The sequence below is a fragment of the Fonsecaea nubica genome (genome assembly GCF_001646965.1).
Source record: "Fonsecaea nubica strain CBS 269.64 chromosome Unknown Scaff2, whole genome shotgun sequence".
Lineage (NCBI taxonomy): Eukaryota > Fungi > Ascomycota > Eurotiomycetes > Chaetothyriales > Herpotrichiellaceae > Fonsecaea > Fonsecaea nubica.
Genome location: NW_019173675.1, coordinates 285220 through 303185, shown reverse-complemented (window position 1 = coordinate 303185; position 17966 = coordinate 285220). Strand labels below are relative to the sequence as shown.

Below are 17966 nucleotides of genomic sequence, written 5' to 3'. Positions count from 1 at the left end.
ATCTGCATCGGCAAAGAAGATGGAGCAGCCTACTCTTGTGGCTCGTTTCGGACCCTGTCTGTTTAACGGCGCGATGGGTCTGATCAATGGCCTCCTTAGACCAATGCAGCTCGTGCGACAGGCCACTCAGTCGTCTCTTCTTGAGGCTGATGAGACTCTACAGTAACTCAGCTTTCCCCGTGCAAATATTTCTGGAACGTTCTCACGAATTGCTCGCGGTGAGACTTCTCCACAAGTCATCCCGCTCGAGAGCCTCCATGTCGTCTTTACGCAGCATGATAGTCACCTCGATCACACTGCAGGACGGACCATCTCGAGTGCCTCTCCTTCGCGGTAGGATGATGGAGACACCATCCGCCTCTGCAGAAGCCAGTCTCACAAACTCCGGTTTTCCAAGCTCTGCACCGAAGTCAGCATCATACAAGCCCAGGTTAGCCCAACTTGTGATGGTGAGGTCACGGCCGGAAAATGGATCCCAGCCGATAAAGATGGCCCGATGGTCCTCGACTCTGCTAATCAGACTATATGTCTCTGCGATATGGCGGGAGTCGATTTTGGCGGGCGAGCTGGATGTAGCGATCGCATCGCAGGTTTTGGCAAGCTCTCGTGCTGTTTCCTCACTTGACCTGGCTGCTAAATCTCCCATCGACAGCTCCGCCAGGGAGTAGAGGATGACATTGCCGAAATAGGGGTTCTCCGGGGTGGAGAATTGCGGGCTGATGCGCTGTCGGCCGTTGACCGCCATTGCGAGTCGACTCGTTGCGCCGGGAGAAAGATTCGTGGAGCGACGCATCCGGATCTGGGTGATGACGGTCCAGAGTAAGGCACAGATGACCGTGTTCGTGGTCGGGTTGACTGCCGTGTACTTCTGGAGAAGGTCCTTTTGGTCCTCAATCCGAGTGCTCGGGATACTAAACACTCTGGATGTACAGGACGGGAACTCGGGTGGAAAGACTGGAGGCGCCATCGAATACTCCGGATGCGCAGCAAGTAGGTCCTCTAGAGATTTCGAGTCCGCGACTTCGAGGTCGGGAGAGAGTGCCTCGAACAACCGGTTGAATCTTTCTCCAGAGACGGACATCGAACGACCAGGCTCCGCAACATTCTGAAGCAGTAGTCGCACAATCTCGTCCAACCCACCGGCATCTGTAACGTTGTGATGGGTACATATAACCAGTCCAACCCCCCCGTTGTCGGCGAAACGAAAAAGGCTGGCGGCAAAAACTGGAGCTCCGGCGTTATGAAGGTCCTCGTCGATGAAGCCTCTCACCGGCCATATCGCTTCGGGAAATGCATCGGGGGGCATCCCCTGCAAGGCCAACGCTTGGTACGCCACCGGGATCGATCCTAGATCCTGGAGCACCGGCGGCCCGTCGCTCGTCTTCCAGTGAATTTCCAGCGTTGGCTTCTGGGTCGTCGCCGAGGTGACAGGGACGACCCGGCCGGACATCCACGGGATCTGTCTCCACGTGGAATGCAGAGCGGTTTCAAACTTCTGCGCACTGGCTTCGGGGCACGTTGCCGTTCGGAACGTCAAAAGAACCCTCAGATAGGTCCTTGGGACGATCCAATCCAAGGGAGTGAGACGTTCGACGTTGATTTCTCCGGCCATGGGTACGACCGTGCAAATGGTTTGTTTGGCTGGCTTTTCCGAAGAAAAATGTCTACCGAGCAATATGGCGGTAGTAGTTGAACGAGAGGGGGCGAAGGAATCTTTGGTGGAGTTGGGGGAGTATATAAGTGTTCAGAAGTGTTGACACGAGCATGGAAGACCTAGACGTTAATATAGGGAGGATGTGGGTGGACTCAATTTCACTGGCATACAATACATTACCGTGTAAATTGACGTACGAGGAGGTACGCAGGCCTGAAAACTATTATTCGACTAGTGAGGTATTCTAATTCTCCAGCCCTCCACCGAATACTCCAATCCCACGAATCGGAATGAACGAAAACGTTTTCATCCACTGGTTTGCTGTACGCGGCCCCTCGGTCACTGCACGGCTTCGGGTGCCTGGCACTGTGGAGAGAGATTCCAGCCAGCAGACAACTCAATGGTCGCCATCACCTCCTGCAACGAGGTGGATCGTCCTAGATAAAGCTCAATGGAATCAAGCGGTGGAGTCGCCGTGATGTGTCCTTTTATTGACGCTCGTCGCCTGATCATAAAATGTATCATCAATCTGCAAATTCTACAGGTGAACGGCCTAACATCACCATATGCAGGTACCTATGTTCTTACATTTGGCTGTACTTGATTCAAAGCTTCAAGCACGTCTATGCCATCCTTGTCATTCCACACAACACCAAATGCATAGTATTCCCTGACGTAGGAGATCAAGGAACGGAGGATCTTGTAGTATGCGTTGATGTATTCCACGTGCGACTTGTCCCTTGGCACAGTAAAAACACCATCAGATCGCCTTCATTTGTTTAACAAAGGGTTGAGAGGGGCCAAATACATACTTGCCCTTGTATTCATTCAGAATCTTGTTGCCGTAGTATTGGGTGCCGCCCAGGATGTTCTTGACGAAATCGATCGGCCTTCTCTCCAAAACCCAACTTAGCGCGATGATTCCTTCCGAGACGGCACTCAGATGAACGTATAACGGAGAGGGACGGTTGGCTTCTCGAATCTCCTCGACGGTCGAAGTGTGGCGGCGAAGGTCTGCTGTCAATTCGGGGGGCATTGATTCAGGTCTTTTCGCTCTCGAAGCAATGAGCAAATAGGCCTTTCCAGCCTCGAAGGCCTCTTTCACGGCTTTGGACTGTGGCATTTTAGAGACTTCGTTGCTACAGGACACGGTTGCTCAGCCTACCTGTTGTTCGACGGGACCACCGATTGACTCGCTCGATTTCAGAAATGCTTGAACGTCGTCCTCGATGATCTTCCCAAAAGCGATAACGGACTTGGGCAAATCGTCGGTGAGGGTTTCCGGCTTTGTCGAGGAACCGGTGCCAGGATCTCGGCTCGCGACAGCAATTGCGGTGTCGAGGATGGCCGCCGAGGCACCGTATCTGGTAGTCGCGATGTTTTCAAGTCGTAACGTGGCGGCTTCAAGTCTACTCACATCGCATCGTTAGCGAGACAAGATCTGAAGGGTAGATCTTGTGTGTACCTTTGGATGAGCGATGGTAGGTACTGAGCGTTGTCCGAAGCCATATAGACCTTAAAGAAGGGTATTTGAAACCGTACTCTGCCAGTGAGCGTCGTGATACAAGCCTATCCCCTCGTGTAACACGCTCTTTCTCGCAGCCTGGACACCAACTTCGCCGGTCACTTGACGATAGCAGGGGAGGGATCAGGAAGAAAATAGAAATTCCCCTCCCTGCAGCTGGTAGTGTATATCTAGGGGAAAAACCATATAACTTATGAGAACCCCGCTCTAGGCTCCTAAGAAGGATTCGCCAACTACCGCTCCCATTCACAGCCTCGCAGCTGCTCTCGGATCTCAATTCTGGCGACTGTAGTTGAGGTTTAACTAAGTGGATCCACCGAGTCGTTAACTTTCCCGATGCGGAATTAGTTCTTGTCGGATTCCACGGATTCCGTGGAGTGTCACTTTACCACATTAATCGGCTGCAACGTGGATTCAGCGGTTGCCTTTGGTTGGCATTTTCTATCCTCTGCCTCATGGGGCATCTTTCTCACCTTGGCAATTGAGCCACGACAGCGAACTCAGGAACCGAGTCAGTATGCTGGCCAGAAATTTGTAAAATTTGGGTCTGAGGTCCACGGGCCCGCGGAATATCATCAATATTTGCATGACATTCAAAAGACGACGTGGGTTTCCGCTCCCGATACCAAGATTTACAACACGCACACCTTGGTCGTCATTAGGTATGTACCTAGGTACCTCATGCCAAGTGAAAAAAAAGTGTAGATAAAGCACGTGACCAAAGTTGACGTCTGTCTACTTGGGACCAGGGTAGTACACTCTCATTCCCCGTCATGCATTACCCTCTTTCTTCTGAGAAGCTAATGACCACTAGGTCCCTATTCATGGATTGCAGAAGTTTATAACCCCACAATAATGAGTGATACCTTGAGTAGGGAGACAATTGATCAGAGGCGGCGTCGCCGGGTGTTGGTCCCCAAGGCGGTACGGGTTCCCATCTCACAAGAACAAGTCCCTGTGACTGACAGATAGCCTCTTCGCTTGTAGTGTGAAGGGTGCCGAATACGCAAGGTAGATCCAATCTTCATCGTACCCGATATGAAGACGGTTGCTAAAGGGGCCAGGTTCGATGCAACCGCATCACACCCTGTTCAAATTGCCAGATAGTAGGTATTGTGTGCCAGAACGCAAAGGAGAACAGATGCCCAGCGGCCCCAGCCCCAAGGAGGACAGCCAATCAGCAGAACTCCTACGATGGCACTATCTCGCCAGCAGAACCCGCACTCGCATCATCTTGGCAGCAACATAATGAGCTTTTCCTAGATAACAGTCGGCCTGTGGATAGGCCATCCTCCTGGGAAGAACAAAGTCCCTTTTGTCCAGAGAACACGCCAACGTTGTATGAAGGCGGCTCTTCCTTCGTCAACCAGTCTACTGAAGCGAGTGATATCGCTACAAGAACAGCCGACTCGGACGACCTGGGCGAAGGATCAGGGCTCGGACCGTCCTTGAACTCCCTGAAGAGCCTTCTGAATCCGTGTGTCAATTCGCCGTCTGCTGGAGACTTCCACTTTTTGCATGGTCTCGCTCCACCGGCAAGGCCATCCGTGCCGCTGATACCGGCTGATCTTGTGCTCGCCGTTTTACGAAGGATTAAAAGTATGTAACCACTCCTGTTATGGAGACGCGACTGATATCTGCAGCGCACAAACTACCCCACCTTCAAGCCACTCTATGCGACTCCTCGTTGGTTGAGCGGCTTTGTCAAAAGGTCTATTTCCCGGTTGAACCAGTCTCTCTTGGCCATGTGACGAGCATGCACGGACTCCTCTTCTATGTGCTCCAAGACTGTATAGTGATGCGGGACCCACTGGGCGAGATATACGATCTTCAAGGAAGCTCTACTCAATGCGCCCGGAATTTCAGCGCAGGGATCGAAACTTACGAGCTCTTGGCCATCCCGAGTTTTGAGAGTATCTTGGCCCTGACAATAGCGGTACGTTGCATTGTCTCTAGATCTTTTCGAAAGTCGACATCAGTGCCTACCTACTAATGGTTTGCCACTGTAGATCATGAAAGCGCAGGATGATGCAAAGCCATGGCTATGCTCGACGTTTCTCTCGGCGGCTGCGAGACACTGCCAAGTACTGGGCTACCACCGAGAGACGACATACCAAAACGATAACACTGGAAATACAGAAAACATGCGCCGACTCTTCTGGTCTATATACATGTTCGACAAGAACATGTCACTCTACTTCGGGAGAGCTTCCAATATCCAAGATTTCGAGATAGACACCGGATACCCAGCTATTTCCACCGATCCCGGCGCGCAGCTCTGGGACCAAGCTACCGTCATCAGTATCCAGCTCGCCAGACTCCAGGGCCAAATCTATGATAGGTTATATTCGCCATCGGCGCAAAAGGCATCTCATTCCGAGCGAGAACGCCGAATCGACGATCTAGCTTCTCAACTGGAGGAGTGGCATATCGAAACAAGAAAGGTACGTTTTCAGTACCATTTCCCACGCTGCGTAGGTCTAGAGGAGACTCGGATTGACTGACTTAGTTCTGCAGTTCAAAGCCTCGCTCCGAGGACAGAGCCAAGTGTATGATCTGACACTAGCAAACTGGGACATTACATACTACTCCAGTTTAACCACAGTCTTGCGCGCCCCGTCCTTGCCCTCTGCAGGAACAGTCATCAATCCCAGATGTTTGAAGGTAGCACGCCTCGGACTTCAGACCCATCTGCGTTATTCTCCCGAGTTCCAACGGTCAGATTTACTAACAGCGACAGACTATGCGAACTGGTGAGTCTGCCGCGGCTCCATTGGCTATGGGGGGGGGCCTTTCTCGAAATCATTCAGAGAGCTAAACCAATGCCTCGTTAGGATCCTCCTGTTTTCGACATTTGCGCCGTTCATTGCGGTTTTTCTCCACGCTGTCGTCGCGGCCAGCTTCGAGGATGTTCTCCTGCTCGATCAAGTTGTCGACTCGTTGAAGCCCACTCGAGCCGCTTCTCACCGCACGGAGCGCCTTTATCAAGTCTGCTCGACGTTCGCAAAACTGGCCCGAGACATTGTCGAGAGGACACAAGGGAGAAGAAGTGATATCGAAGGACGCGCACGACAGGAGTCTGTGTGGCCGGCAGACTCCCCGACGCAGGCTCCATCAGATCGACATCAAAGCCTGGACGACATCTTCGAGTACGGCATGATGGGAGACATTGGAGGCGCAATCAATTCTGGGAATCTGTCAAATATTTTGAATAGCTGTCTCGGTGGAGGACAGTCTTGGGCTGCTGATCTTTTCGAGACGGGCCCTTAGCAAAAGTAGCTTCACGATTTTGGGCTCACTAATTCTCGAAGTTCGCCTTTTCGCCTTCTTGCTGTTCAAAGTCAAGTATCTGCACGCTACAGCTACGAAGAGTTAAGTACAGCTCGCGGATGGATCAACGCACACGCGCGGTTGGTAATACTGCTGGTATCCTGCCAAGACAGCAAGCCTTGTTTTGGTGATTCCGAACCACTTGTTGGGAATTTTCAACGGGAAAACCCATCGGCGAACTCCTTGAAGATGACTATCAGCTAATAGTGAAGTTATGACTACCTGTCGCTTTGCACCATTCTCGCACAAAATGTGTTCCCGACTATCGGATTCGGCTTTGGCAATACAGGCTAGCTCGGCTCGACAAACGGCTGTCATCAATATTGAGTCGAAAGATATCTTTTGACCTGAAGTCATTCCGATTTCGGTGCCAGAGCACTTCAGGCAAGCTCATAAAGGGCAAAAAGAACCGCACTCTTCCTCATTCATATTCAAGTCTTCTGTCCAAGTTTTTTCAAACCTATCAAACCAATTGGACCCTGCCAGGCCTAAGTCTGCCAGAAACTGAATCCCACGAGGATCAATTCCAGAGGATCCCGATCCACCTGAATTGGCCGTCCAGCTGCTTTCCTGGCTGATGCCGCGATACGGTGTAGGAAGCAATTCGTGATTAAGGTTGGAGCGAATGGGTCTAGCATCATCGCCGATTCCCATGCAGTGGGCGAAGACGACTGGACCCAGGCACGCGATTGATTGATGAAAGATCCCGTGTCTGGATTTGGGGAGGCAGGAGGGCCTTCGCTCTCAATAGAGTCGGAAGTACGGCTGTACTGTGCACCCAGGCCCTGGGTATCAGCTGTGCCTAAAGATGGGCCTTGTAAAGAGGTAACTGTGCTTGGGCGTCGTAAATGGCGTTGGTGTTCCATAGTTTGAACATTAGATTTGCGGAGTACGTTGGCCTCACCAGATATATTGTCAGCAGCTTGTCATAGCGAACTGTCTGTCACCGTAATCCTGAAACCAAGCTCACTGTGTCTGGAAACGCGTGGTTGCAACTTCAAGTTTGTGGTAATCGTACCCAGTGACTTCAATGTGATATTGGCTGCTATGATCACCTGTAGTCACGGCCATCTTCCTCGTGACTCAAAAAAGTCGCTTTCGGGGTCACTCATTTCCACCTCACTTCTTGCGGCCAAACTGTCCAATTCCTCTTGTATCTGCTGCTGGCGTGTGATAGTCTCTTCATCTCCTCTTTCAGTTTAGCATACCGTTTCTGGCGGCTGCGTCGACTGGGACCTCTCGCCTGCTTCGCAAGAGGCCTTGCGCCATCAGTGGCCGTTTCGACGCAATGGTGCTCCTCTGTAAACGAGTTGACGTACGGGAAATTTGCTGCTGAAGACGTGTCTGGTCCCCGTGTCATGCCCTCTATGGGAGAGAGACGGGTTAGAGACGTATTAGCCAGCTCTCCGGGGGTTGATGGCCTGTCATTTGGGATGGCAGATTGACGGTTCACTTGTTCAGCTCGTGTGTTTTTGACTGCTGTGGATGTGTTTGTTGCGTCGCACGAGGATTGTCTGACAGGGGGCGGGGTTATCGGGCCAATGCCGTTTTCCGGAAATACAGTCTGTTGGATGACCGAGCCGTTGTGATTCTGAATCTCCTCGTTGGGTGGCTCGCTGAACGGGGTTTGATACAGCTCGCCTTCTTCATCTGCCTTATCTTCATCTTCTGATGCTTCCTCCAGGCTACCCCGGGAGGATCTCTGCAACAGCTTTTCAAAATTCCGGGGGAAGCAGATGCTCGAACGCCAGATTGAGTCGGGGCTATAATCGTTTTAGCCTTGAGATGTGCTATCGCTTCGGGCAGACTTACAACGTTTTCCATCACTGGTTTCCATAGTGCGTGATCGGCGGATCTATATGAATAGGCTTGTCCGGTCTCCTGACTGAAGACGAAGCAAGCCACGGCATAAGTTGTTGCAGGCGAAGTGCCGTCGCGACCTAGAATCCAACCGCGCACCCTGTCGCCCCGCTACGCCCAAAGTTACAAGGGAAATTTAGGCAGCAGCGTGAGGGCAGGGAATCTGCCAGGTTCCCCAACTCCCGTCTGAAAACAGATGCCTAGCCGAGAGGCAAGTATAGCCGATCGCAAGGGGCCAGATTAGGCCCCCAGTGTATTTGCGCAGGGTGTACTCAGCCGAGGCCCAAAGGGGACCCCTGAGCCCGAACTGGCGTCTGCGAATAGGCAATGGGTATTGGGCAGCGCTACCTGTGGCTCGCCCAATGCTCGGGCGCGCTCCCCCGTACTCTGCCGTGGCTCCCGCGACGCTCCGTCACGTGCCTGATTAAAGCGGCCTCGCTCCCTTTCCTGAACGAAAATGGTACGGGACAAAGCACAGTTCGGGGGTGATATAATATATATATAACTATATATATTCTTTATTTGGTTTGGTATCAAAAAACAACAAAAACACACACACGCTCATCTCCATTTTCCAGAACAATGCCATGATTAAAATATTATGATGCGTACAACATGATCATAGAGCGCACAAGATTTTATGACGACTTGGGGTGCAGCTTGCCCTTCTTCTTGAGCTTGGTGTACACAATGCCGTTGCCGTCAGCGTACTCGGTCGGCACCTCTGGCCAGTCATCGACGCCATCGAGAAAAGCCACGGCCATGCCGCCAGCCATGTGTGTTTGAACGTGGCAGTGGAAAAGGAATGCGCCAGGGTTGGTGACTTGGTAACGCAGGACCATCCACGTGCTGTTGACTTCGTTGGGGGTAGTAGTATACTAAAGCACACATGTTAGTTATTTCTCAGCAAAAGTCAAGGTCCAACGAAACTTACCCCATCGCGAAGAGGCGGGTTTTCAAAGTTGAACGTGCCAGCTGGCAGCACAGCGGCGGCCTCGGCCACAGTGTTCCAAGTCCAGTTTCCGACACCCTTGCCGATAACGTACGCCTTGTTTGAGTGTTTATGCATGGGGTGAGGCTGAGCAAGCGGTCCCTGCGTCCTGATCACCAAGTCGACCCATTGGCCACTCTGTGTCTTGATAATGAGATCGTTGGCTTCGACATCGGCCGGATCTTCAAACAGAAGGGGGGTCTGGTCTTCCAACTCGGGAGCAAACGAGTTGACACCGCTGAGAGTCCATTCATACGCGCCGGCTGGTTGCCCAATCTTCTTGATATTCATCAAGTAGGTCACGTCCGCTGACGGAGCTGGAGGCGAAGGTGGATAAGGCGCCGCCTTGTTGTCATTGAACGTCACTAGCGTGGTCAAATTGGCGCCGGCGAAGTTCATCGTGGCAAGAGCATTGGGGTCTTCAGTGGCGGGGCCAACTGAGCCCTTGTAGTTGAGGACAGCGAAACCACTGAGGACTTGGTTCAGACCGTTGTTGGCGACGCGGATCGAGTACTGCGCAGGGGGTTGGTTGAGCTCGATCAGAACCGAGTATCGGTCTCCGTTGTTGACCACGACTTGATCGACCAGAGTGGGAGTCACGTAGCCGCCGTCCACAGCGTACACCCACATCTTGTGTCCGTCAATGGTGAACTTGAGCAACTCGTATCCACCCGGGTTGATAAAGGTCAAGGCAGCAAAGCCTTTGGCAGCGTCCACATCAATTGAAGCCATGGGTCCGGTCGAGGGAGTGCAGGTCGAGTAGGCATCAGGAGGAAGAGTCTCAATGTTGAAGGTGAAGTTACCCTGAGTGGCAGGGAGATTGGGAGGCAAGCAACCTTTGTCGGTGAGTTGCGAAGGGCTGACCGAAGCCAGGAGAGCCGTCACCTTGGGATTGGTGTAGGCAGTCAACTCCTCACGCGTCAAGCAGTACTGCGACCCCTGCCCATTGATGATGATGGCGTCCGAGCAAGCAAAATCAATGTTGGCATTCCGTTCTTGCTCATGCAGTTCCTGAGAGGTATACTTGTTGTAGTCCGAGATAAAGATGGGCTGCAGCTCGTCGTCCGCAGCCGACATGAGCTTGATGAATTCCGGATCGCTGTTGATCAGAGAGAATGGCTTTTCATCGTCAGACTCTGGAGAAATGATGATGGCGCCGTACAGCCCATCCATCATCTGCGAGCGATAATGTGCGTGATAGAAGTATACTCCAGCCGCATCGGCAGTCCACTTGTACAGGTACGACGAGCCGGGCGCAATGGCGTATTGTGAAAGACCGGGGACACCATCTGACCAGGGAGTGCCTTGCTGCACAATGCCGTGAAAGTGGATTGTAGTAGGGTCGGGCAGTTCATTGTGAACCAGGAACTCGACCGTCTGGCCGACCGTCATCTTTAATGGGGGACCGGGGAAGGTGCCATTTGTGAGGATCATCTTCTTGGGCGTGCCCCCAATGGGTGAGTAGTCCTCCCATGTGAGGGTGACCTCGAAGTGGACAGTGTCGTCCCGTTCATGGAGTGACCGCGATCGCGAAGGGAGGGCGGTACTGAGCAAAGCGAATGACAGGAAGGAGAGCACGGCGATTAACCGTGGAAGTGCCATTGTGGCAACAAGAAAGAAAATATGAGAGGCGAGTAAAAGGAAAACGATTGAATAGACAACGAGAGGAAGGTCCCTGGCAGAGGGAACACGTTTTAGAAGGTAGTGAACAACAAGGATACAATCAGAAGCATTTGGACCAAAGGGCGAGGTTGGGAGGAGATATAATATACAGCGATGGGTCGATTCAATCCACTCTCCTAGCCAAGTCCATGGTCGGCCGCAGCTCTCCAGATGATCCTAGGGCTCGTGATAGCAAACGGGGGATTAACGACACCATGGATGGGCTGGAAGCAGTGACCAGCCCTCGATGGTGAAGGCATGTTATTCTCTACATCCCATTAGCGTCTTAGCAGTGGCATTGATTCTGGGGCTGACCAGGGTACACAGGATACCTGCAGAACATTGGCACACCACCTGGACCCGCCATCCCAATTTTTGGCATCGCGTGGTCTGCTAGCATGTCAGTTGAAACGAAAGCGCCAGATCTAGACAAGCCTTGAAGATCACCGCCTCTGCAGCCAGTTGAGGCTGACACATGTTGGGTTTTTTGGCCAGTGTCTGTCTGTGGCGACCTGGAGGGGTTAACACCGCGACTCGAGTCTGATATCTCGGCGTAATATGCGCCATGACTCGAGGGATTGAGACGAGTCATCTTGGATACCAAATCAGTCATCCTTTGACGGTAAGAGACAAGATGTCAATGGGTGACAGCTGATTTGACGTGCCGCAACAACAGTGAGCAGCGGCAGCAGCAAACAGTAGCAGCCAAGAGGACGGCTGAAGGTTGGCAGCTTTAGATGGGAGTGCGCAGGAGCGGAGAGTGGAGGCTAGTGAGGCTGAGGGTTTCCTCCCAAGCACCGCTAGGCCTCGAACGAACCAAAGTTTGCCATGGACGCCACGATAACTGGCCAGCCCATCCAAGCCCATCTCACGCAGGCCTCTGCCAAGAATCGCCCGCCACTCTTGGAACCCGGCCCTTTGATGTCCGCGGCGATGGCTGGGACGTGTGTCATTTTATCCAGAGATTCAGAGTTCAGTCCTCAATTTCTCACGAGGGCGGGTCGAGTCTTGGCTCTATGATGACCTGGGGCGGAGCGGTGTTTTGCCCTTCACGACAAGTTGCAGAGTTCAACGCGCATAGGCGGGCGTTTTGACACCTAGCTGACTGTGTTCCAGCTCTTGTCGCGGTCCTTGTATACGAGTCTCACACCCGAATCTTACTCTTGAGCGGCATATGGCTAGATCAAGTACGGCGTAGGAAGGTCTTGGGTCTCGGCAGCAGCGAGAAGCTCTGAATCAGTGGGGGGGGGACTCAAAGATGCGGTTGGGTTGAGGCGACCTTGGGTAAACAGGACCTGAACGGTCGAGCACTGACGGCGCGAGCCAGTGGTGCCGAGACTGTTTCGGTGGGCTTTTGGAATCAATTCTCGTTTCGGTTGTTGATCCTCTCATAGAAGGGAAAATATTATGACAACATACCCAAATGGTAGAAGGTAAAAAGGTGGAATGATGCGAGAGCAGAGGCCAAAAGGGGGAGCAGGAGGAACATGGCCCATGGTGGAATGAGGGTGGATTGGGTGGGTGCCCATTTTTTCGCTGCCAAGCCATTGGTGCGAGATTTGGCTTCATTTGTCGCGCCGAGGCCGCAGTGGCAGCCGCCTGCGCCGCCTGGGAATAGCAACAAGGGCAAAATCTTTGCTTTGACACCTCCCCAATCACACCTTGTCGTCGACAACAAGGTTACTGCCAATGCAGGTACATGCGAGAAACCTACTTGGTAAGGCCCTAGCACACGGTGTGCCAGCGATGCTTCTAATTTCGTCCCCTCCGCCAAGAGAGTCTTCTCTTCCAGTCTTCCAGAACAAGCAACAAGCCTATCGATGAAGACAAGACATCCAGATCTTCGATTATCGAAATACTCCAGACAGTGGCTCCAAGGCTTATAAAATCGGTGGCGTCTTTATCCACGATACATGTTTTGGCTGGATCTCCTCGTTCAGCTTATCGATTCCAAGCCCTCCGGACTACAATTCCGCATGCCACGGCTGGAGGGCGCAGGCGGCCATGACCTGCGGCCCAAAGTGGGAAGCGGTCTGACTTTATGTCCTTGGCAGGTTGTTGTTTATACGAAGTCTCGGACAGTCATGGTCGAATCAGTTGCTGATACCAAGCCCGAGTGAGGCTCCAAGTCCTTCCTTGGTGTCGGTTGGACTCGGTGGGAGGCTGGATACTTCTGCATCTGAAGTTCCCAACACCTCGTGGTCCAGACTCAGGACAAGCTACTCGGACATGCCAAGAGGCTCTAGGAGTTCATTAATAGCACCACGAGCTGAGCTGACTTGATGCAAGCTGCAAAGCTATGGCTTGACCCAGTTCTCCAGATTCCGAAATCAGACTGCTCCGAAGGAAAAAAAAAAAAAACTTGTCCATGTCACGAGTTACGAGGACTATCGATTGGGGTTTATCGATTGGCAACGAATTTGCGTCATTTCTGACGGAGTGGCTGACAAGGATTGGCGGCCTCAAGCGGAGATCTAGAAGCTGTCGAAGCTGCATCTTTCCAGTAATTCTCCTTGCCATCCTGCAGCATCCATGCAGTATGATGTGGGATTCTGTCCCTTTCCGGCCATGACCTGGCAAAGTTCCTTGTGCCGAGAGTCTTCAGCTTCCCAGTGATTCCAACGAGTCTGCGGTCAGGACGGGCTTTCCCGCCGGGTTTGTACTGATGATTCGTGCAGCCCTCCGACTGACCAACTGATTGAATACCTCTTGCTGAAAATTACCCAAAAGAGTTCTGGGAGCATTGGATTGAGACAGCAGTCCATCCCAGACTCTGAAGCGAAAAAGGATCTTCGCGCCCGGAAAAGCTCTCCTCCAGCCGTTCGGAACAATGGGACATGCCTGACACATATGTCGACGACGGGTAACCGATACCTGTCCTTGACGACTCAGACACGGCGTCCGAATGCCTTAGGCCGGGGCTAGGCGTTCAACACAGGCAAGTCCTACGATGTACAAATCGGTCACTGCTGTGCTTCAAGATCTCATTCGACAAGATGCGACCCTACACGCACAGGCTTAATGCAGCTCGGACCATGCACACTCCCCGAACATGGTAAAACGGCGGTGACGACACCGACGACTAACATCCAGCGACACGGTTCAGGTCTTATGTCCTCTTTAGGCTGATCGATTGCCGTCAAGATGAGTGTTCACTAAGCACCCACCATCTCAGAACCCAGACACCACTCGGGCGAAACAAGATTGCTCTCCCGTGGCTTTGTCGTCGCGGGTTGGGTAGCCCGCCCTACACCATCTGTTGTTGCGCTAGAGAATTGATGGTCATATTCCAAACTAGGCTCTGGCCTGTTGAGGAGGGCCTTGTTTGGGCGAGAATTCGGTGAGAGTTGGCTTGCCTGAAATGGGTGTGCCTGACGGTCACGATCTTTGGCAGACGATAGCAGTCTCGGTGGCCAGGCCAAAACCCTTCAAGTTCGAGGCCATCCATCTAACCCACCTACCCAGGCAACAGGTGCGAGGCCATGACACAGTAGGGGTTACAGAAGGATTTGATTTATCAACCACATTCTGAGTCCGTTTATGAAATTGGGGCAGATCACCCATGCACGTTTTGAATTGAAAAGTTTGCATTGTCGTAGACCTCATTCTTCTATTAATGCCGTTTGGTTTCCCCGATTTGAAAAAGTCCGATTGACCATCAGCCTGGGAACCCCATCCATCCAAAGAAAAAGCCCTTCTCCTCTGGTGCCCTCTCCCTTGGACATACGAGGCAACAAACCGAAGAAATTAAGTCACCAGATTCATACCCGCATACCTAGGCAGGCAGGCAGGCAGGTAGGTAGGTACTCACTCACTGAGTAATATTCATTCCATTACTTGAGTTCGACCTTGTCGTCGTCATCACCCACGAGAATCTCGACCGGCCGACCCCCCTGATCGAGGGACCGGCGCCCCGCTTCCAGAATAGCCGTGGTGAGCACGGTGTTGCGCAGGGTGGGCAGCCCGCCCCTCTGGTCGAGCTGGGCGAGAGTGACGGTCCCGTCGTTCAGGGCCGTCACGGCGTCGATGAACTTTTCAAAGCTGACGTAGCCGTAGCCGCTCTGGCCGGCGAAATTGCCCTGCTCGTCGGGCGCGTAGCGCATGTAGAACGGGTTGTACCATTTCAGGGCACTGCCACTGTGGTCGGACTCGTCGACGACGTCGTACCCCCGCTTGGCCTGGTTGACGTTGATCTCGCCCCGAGAGGCGACGTAGTGGAAATGTTGCTGCGAGTGGACCCCCGCGTGCATGGGCGCCGTCCAGCTCGCCGTGTAGATGCCCGTGGCGCGCTTGGTTTGATCGCGAGGCTGCGTCCAGTCGACGAGTAACGTGATGGTGTCCTCTGTTCCCGCGGCGCAACCGACGCTTTCGCTCTCGGCGATGCCGCGGCTCGCGCTGGCGCGCACCGTCGAGGGCCGCCACCCGGCGTCGCGGACGATCCACTCGCAGACGTCGACGTGGTGCGAGTTGAGGTAGTACGAGATGTCCGAGTCGCGGCCGGCCCAGGCCTTGAACGTCGCCAGCTGCGACTTGGGCTGCGACATGTAGCTGTAGAAGTAGTTGAAGTCGCCGAGCGTGGCGGCGCGGAACCGCGCGTCCGCGTACGCCGGGTCGAACCGCTTGTGGTGCTCGACGTAGACGAGCACGCCGCCCCGCTCCGCCGTGGCCAGCAGGTCCAGGTGCTGCGCCAGCAGCTTGGTCGCTGGCTTGGTCAGAAGGACGTGGTGGCCGCGCTCGATGGCGTATTTGGCGATGTCGTAGTGTGTCGAGTCCGGCGTGAAGACCGTCACGGCCGACCGGGGCGGCAGGGCGTCGATGGCCGCCTTGTAAGCGTTGGGGTCCGTTTGGTCGTCGGCGGGGAACGACTTGAAGGAAACGTCCAGCCCGTTGTACGCCTCGGAGATGTTCTTCGTAAGGTGTGCTCGTATCGCTGGGAACTTTGTGCCCGAGACGCCGACCATGAAGAGGTCCGAGACTTTGCCACGACGGCGGAGGTCGAAGACTGTGATGGTGTCAGAAAAGTGGTATTCTCATGCCACGGTCAGATATGTAATTTGTTTCCCACAGGGTGGCTTTCTTTCCGGAGTGGATGACAAGATTATATATGGCAAGCAAAACTATGTTTCACTTGTCAATGCATCCCATCCGGGTGCCTCCTTAGCCTGGCCCATACCCTTCTCACAGCCCGAACATGTATCAACAAGGTCCCTAGAGAGGAATCTTCGTGTTGAACGATAGAATATAACAAAGTAAAAACACTTACGCGTCAGTCCAACCACACCCACTTTCTTGTCCGAGGTGGACGCAGCCCCCGAGACGAAGCCGGTCGTGTACTCACCTGTGCCGACCATCAACACTGCCGGCGGCGCCATGTCGACACTCTATGGCGGGGAAAGACTTGTAGGGTCGGATCGGGCAGGAGAATGAATAGAAAGTCCAGTTTTTTGAGTGCGTAAACCCCTTTCGAGTCAATTCGTGGGGTGAGGAGGTTCAATAACTCTTCAGTTCCTCGTCCGCTTCTCAACCTTCAAACAATCTCTTTGATTCATCCACTCGACAATTGGTTCATTAAGTGATTGAGTGGTTGAATCAATCCATCAAGTGAAAAGTGATCTGATATATATTGTCGTGGGGGGAAAACGCACCAGAGGGTCCACGACAAACAAAGCTCAACTCACCCCAAGGAACTTACACAAGTCCACCAACCAACCCACCCATGGATCTCTAGGGGTCTGGAGAGTAGAAACCCGAGCCCCGTCGTTAACGGTCGCCAGAACGGCTAGATTCATTCCCCCAGTGTCTCACCCAATTACCCATCCATGACTCTCCAACACACGTTGTACAGGTAGAGAAGAGGAGGAGGAGGGGAGGAGGGGTAGAGAGGAGAGAGGGACGAGACTTGGAAATTGGGTTTTATTGGTCACTGAATTGCCGATTGCCGATTTGGACCCGTCATCGGTCTTTTAATGTTCCCAATCCGGAATCAAGCGGCAATTGAATATTCGGTTTTTGCGCCCATGAGCATTTCAAGGACAACACCTCGTATAGATTGGAGTGAAAAGAGTCGTGGGGATGGGATTGGTTGAGGTTGGCAGGGGGGGGGGAATGAAAGAGAAGAGAAAATGCGTCTTGGGAAGAGATGGCATGTCAATGTAGATGTCCCTGATGGGTTTCTCTTGGACAATGTATTGATAGTATCAAGAGAAGAAGGTAGACTTTTCCATTCTGCCCCATTACATGATAGTAAAGTCCACCTTTACAAATGGAGGTCTAAATTCTGTCGGGCTATGGAATTCTGCAAACTCCTGAACGGGAATATCGGCGGCCGTGGGCCCAAAGAGGGGTTAGCATCACCACCAACAATTCATTTCTGGTCCCGAATACCTACGTATGACCTACCTACTGGCACGACTGAACACTGGGTTAAAGGATCATTTCTTTCATTCAACCCATTAAACATACCTAGAAAAGAAGGATCTCGTTTCATGGACTTGGGATCATTTCCAGGCATGACAGGCAAGTAGCCGCGAGAGTTGGCCCAGCCCGAGCCTCACTTCTGACCCTGGTCACCCTGCCATGTACCGGTTCATATATCCGGATTGTTGCCTCGAATGCGGATGGTGGATGTCGTATTTTCCCCAGAATCCGTCGGACCATATCCTTTGGCCCCTCCGACTCGGGTCTTCTTCATGTGCAATAACCTCTTAACACCGTGTCGACGTGCTAGATTGATCTATCCTCCAACCGTCCATGGCGACTAGAACCCCCATTAGCATTGAACGACCGAGCAAATGGGACAGAGTATCGTGTCGGCCTCGGAACCCAGATTCAATCCGAAGCCTGCTTCAGAGATGCCTTGGCAGCTCTAACCGATGACTGCGGATCTTGAGCCTCCTCACTGCCTCCCTGTGGTCCCTTGTTCAATGGGGTTTCGCTCTGAAGGT

The 17966-nt window shown here is 52.9% G+C and overlaps 6 protein-coding genes across 6 annotated transcripts; 1 reads left to right on the top strand and 5 right to left on the bottom strand.

Annotated features, from left to right (window-relative positions):
- Nucleotides 1-202: 202 nt before the first annotated feature.
- Nucleotides 203-1612, bottom strand: AYO20_00535 (hypothetical protein; the record flags this gene model as incomplete). The annotated part of the gene is made up of 1 exon (XM_022638846.1): nucleotides 203-1612. One exon carries the CDS (start codon nucleotides 1610-1612, stop codon nucleotides 203-205), a length of 1410 nt encoding a protein of 469 aa, XP_022505129.1.
- Nucleotides 1613-2111: 499 nt separating this feature from the next.
- AYO20_00534 (hypothetical protein) lies at nucleotides 2112-3163 on the bottom strand (the record flags this gene model as incomplete). The annotated part of the gene is made up of 5 exons (XM_022638845.1): nucleotides 2112-2183; nucleotides 2243-2393; nucleotides 2467-2768; nucleotides 2820-3063; nucleotides 3120-3163. 5 exons carry the CDS (start codon nucleotides 3161-3163, stop codon nucleotides 2112-2114), a joined length of 813 nt encoding a protein of 270 aa, XP_022505128.1.
- Nucleotides 3164-4935: 1772 nt separating this feature from the next.
- AYO20_00533 (hypothetical protein) lies at nucleotides 4936-6449 on the top strand (the record flags this gene model as incomplete). Its single annotated transcript, XM_022638844.1, has 4 exons — nucleotides 4936-5115; nucleotides 5189-5623; nucleotides 5697-5932; nucleotides 6014-6449. The coding sequence occupies 4 exons, from the start codon at nucleotides 4936-4938 to the stop codon at nucleotides 6447-6449; spliced, it is 1287 nt and encodes a 428-aa protein (XP_022505127.1).
- Nucleotides 6450-7617: 1168 nt separating this feature from the next.
- On the bottom strand, nucleotides 7618-8419 carry AYO20_00532 (hypothetical protein; the record flags this gene model as incomplete). Its single annotated transcript, XM_022638843.1, has 2 exons — nucleotides 7618-8272; nucleotides 8337-8419. 2 exons carry the CDS (start codon nucleotides 8417-8419, stop codon nucleotides 7618-7620), a joined length of 738 nt encoding a protein of 245 aa, XP_022505126.1.
- Nucleotides 8420-9007: 588 nt separating this feature from the next.
- On the bottom strand, nucleotides 9008-10962 carry AYO20_00531 (hypothetical protein; the record flags this gene model as incomplete). Its single annotated transcript, XM_022638842.1, has 2 exons — nucleotides 9008-9247; nucleotides 9304-10962. The coding sequence occupies 2 exons, from the start codon at nucleotides 10960-10962 to the stop codon at nucleotides 9008-9010; spliced, it is 1899 nt and encodes a 632-aa protein (XP_022505125.1).
- Nucleotides 10963-14855: 3893 nt separating this feature from the next.
- AYO20_00530 (hypothetical protein) lies at nucleotides 14856-16394 on the bottom strand (the record flags this gene model as incomplete). The annotated part of the gene is made up of 2 exons (XM_022638841.1): nucleotides 14856-16024; nucleotides 16286-16394. The coding sequence occupies 2 exons, from the start codon at nucleotides 16392-16394 to the stop codon at nucleotides 14856-14858; spliced, it is 1278 nt and encodes a 425-aa protein (XP_022505124.1).
- Between the last annotated feature and the right edge of the window lie 1572 nt (nucleotides 16395-17966).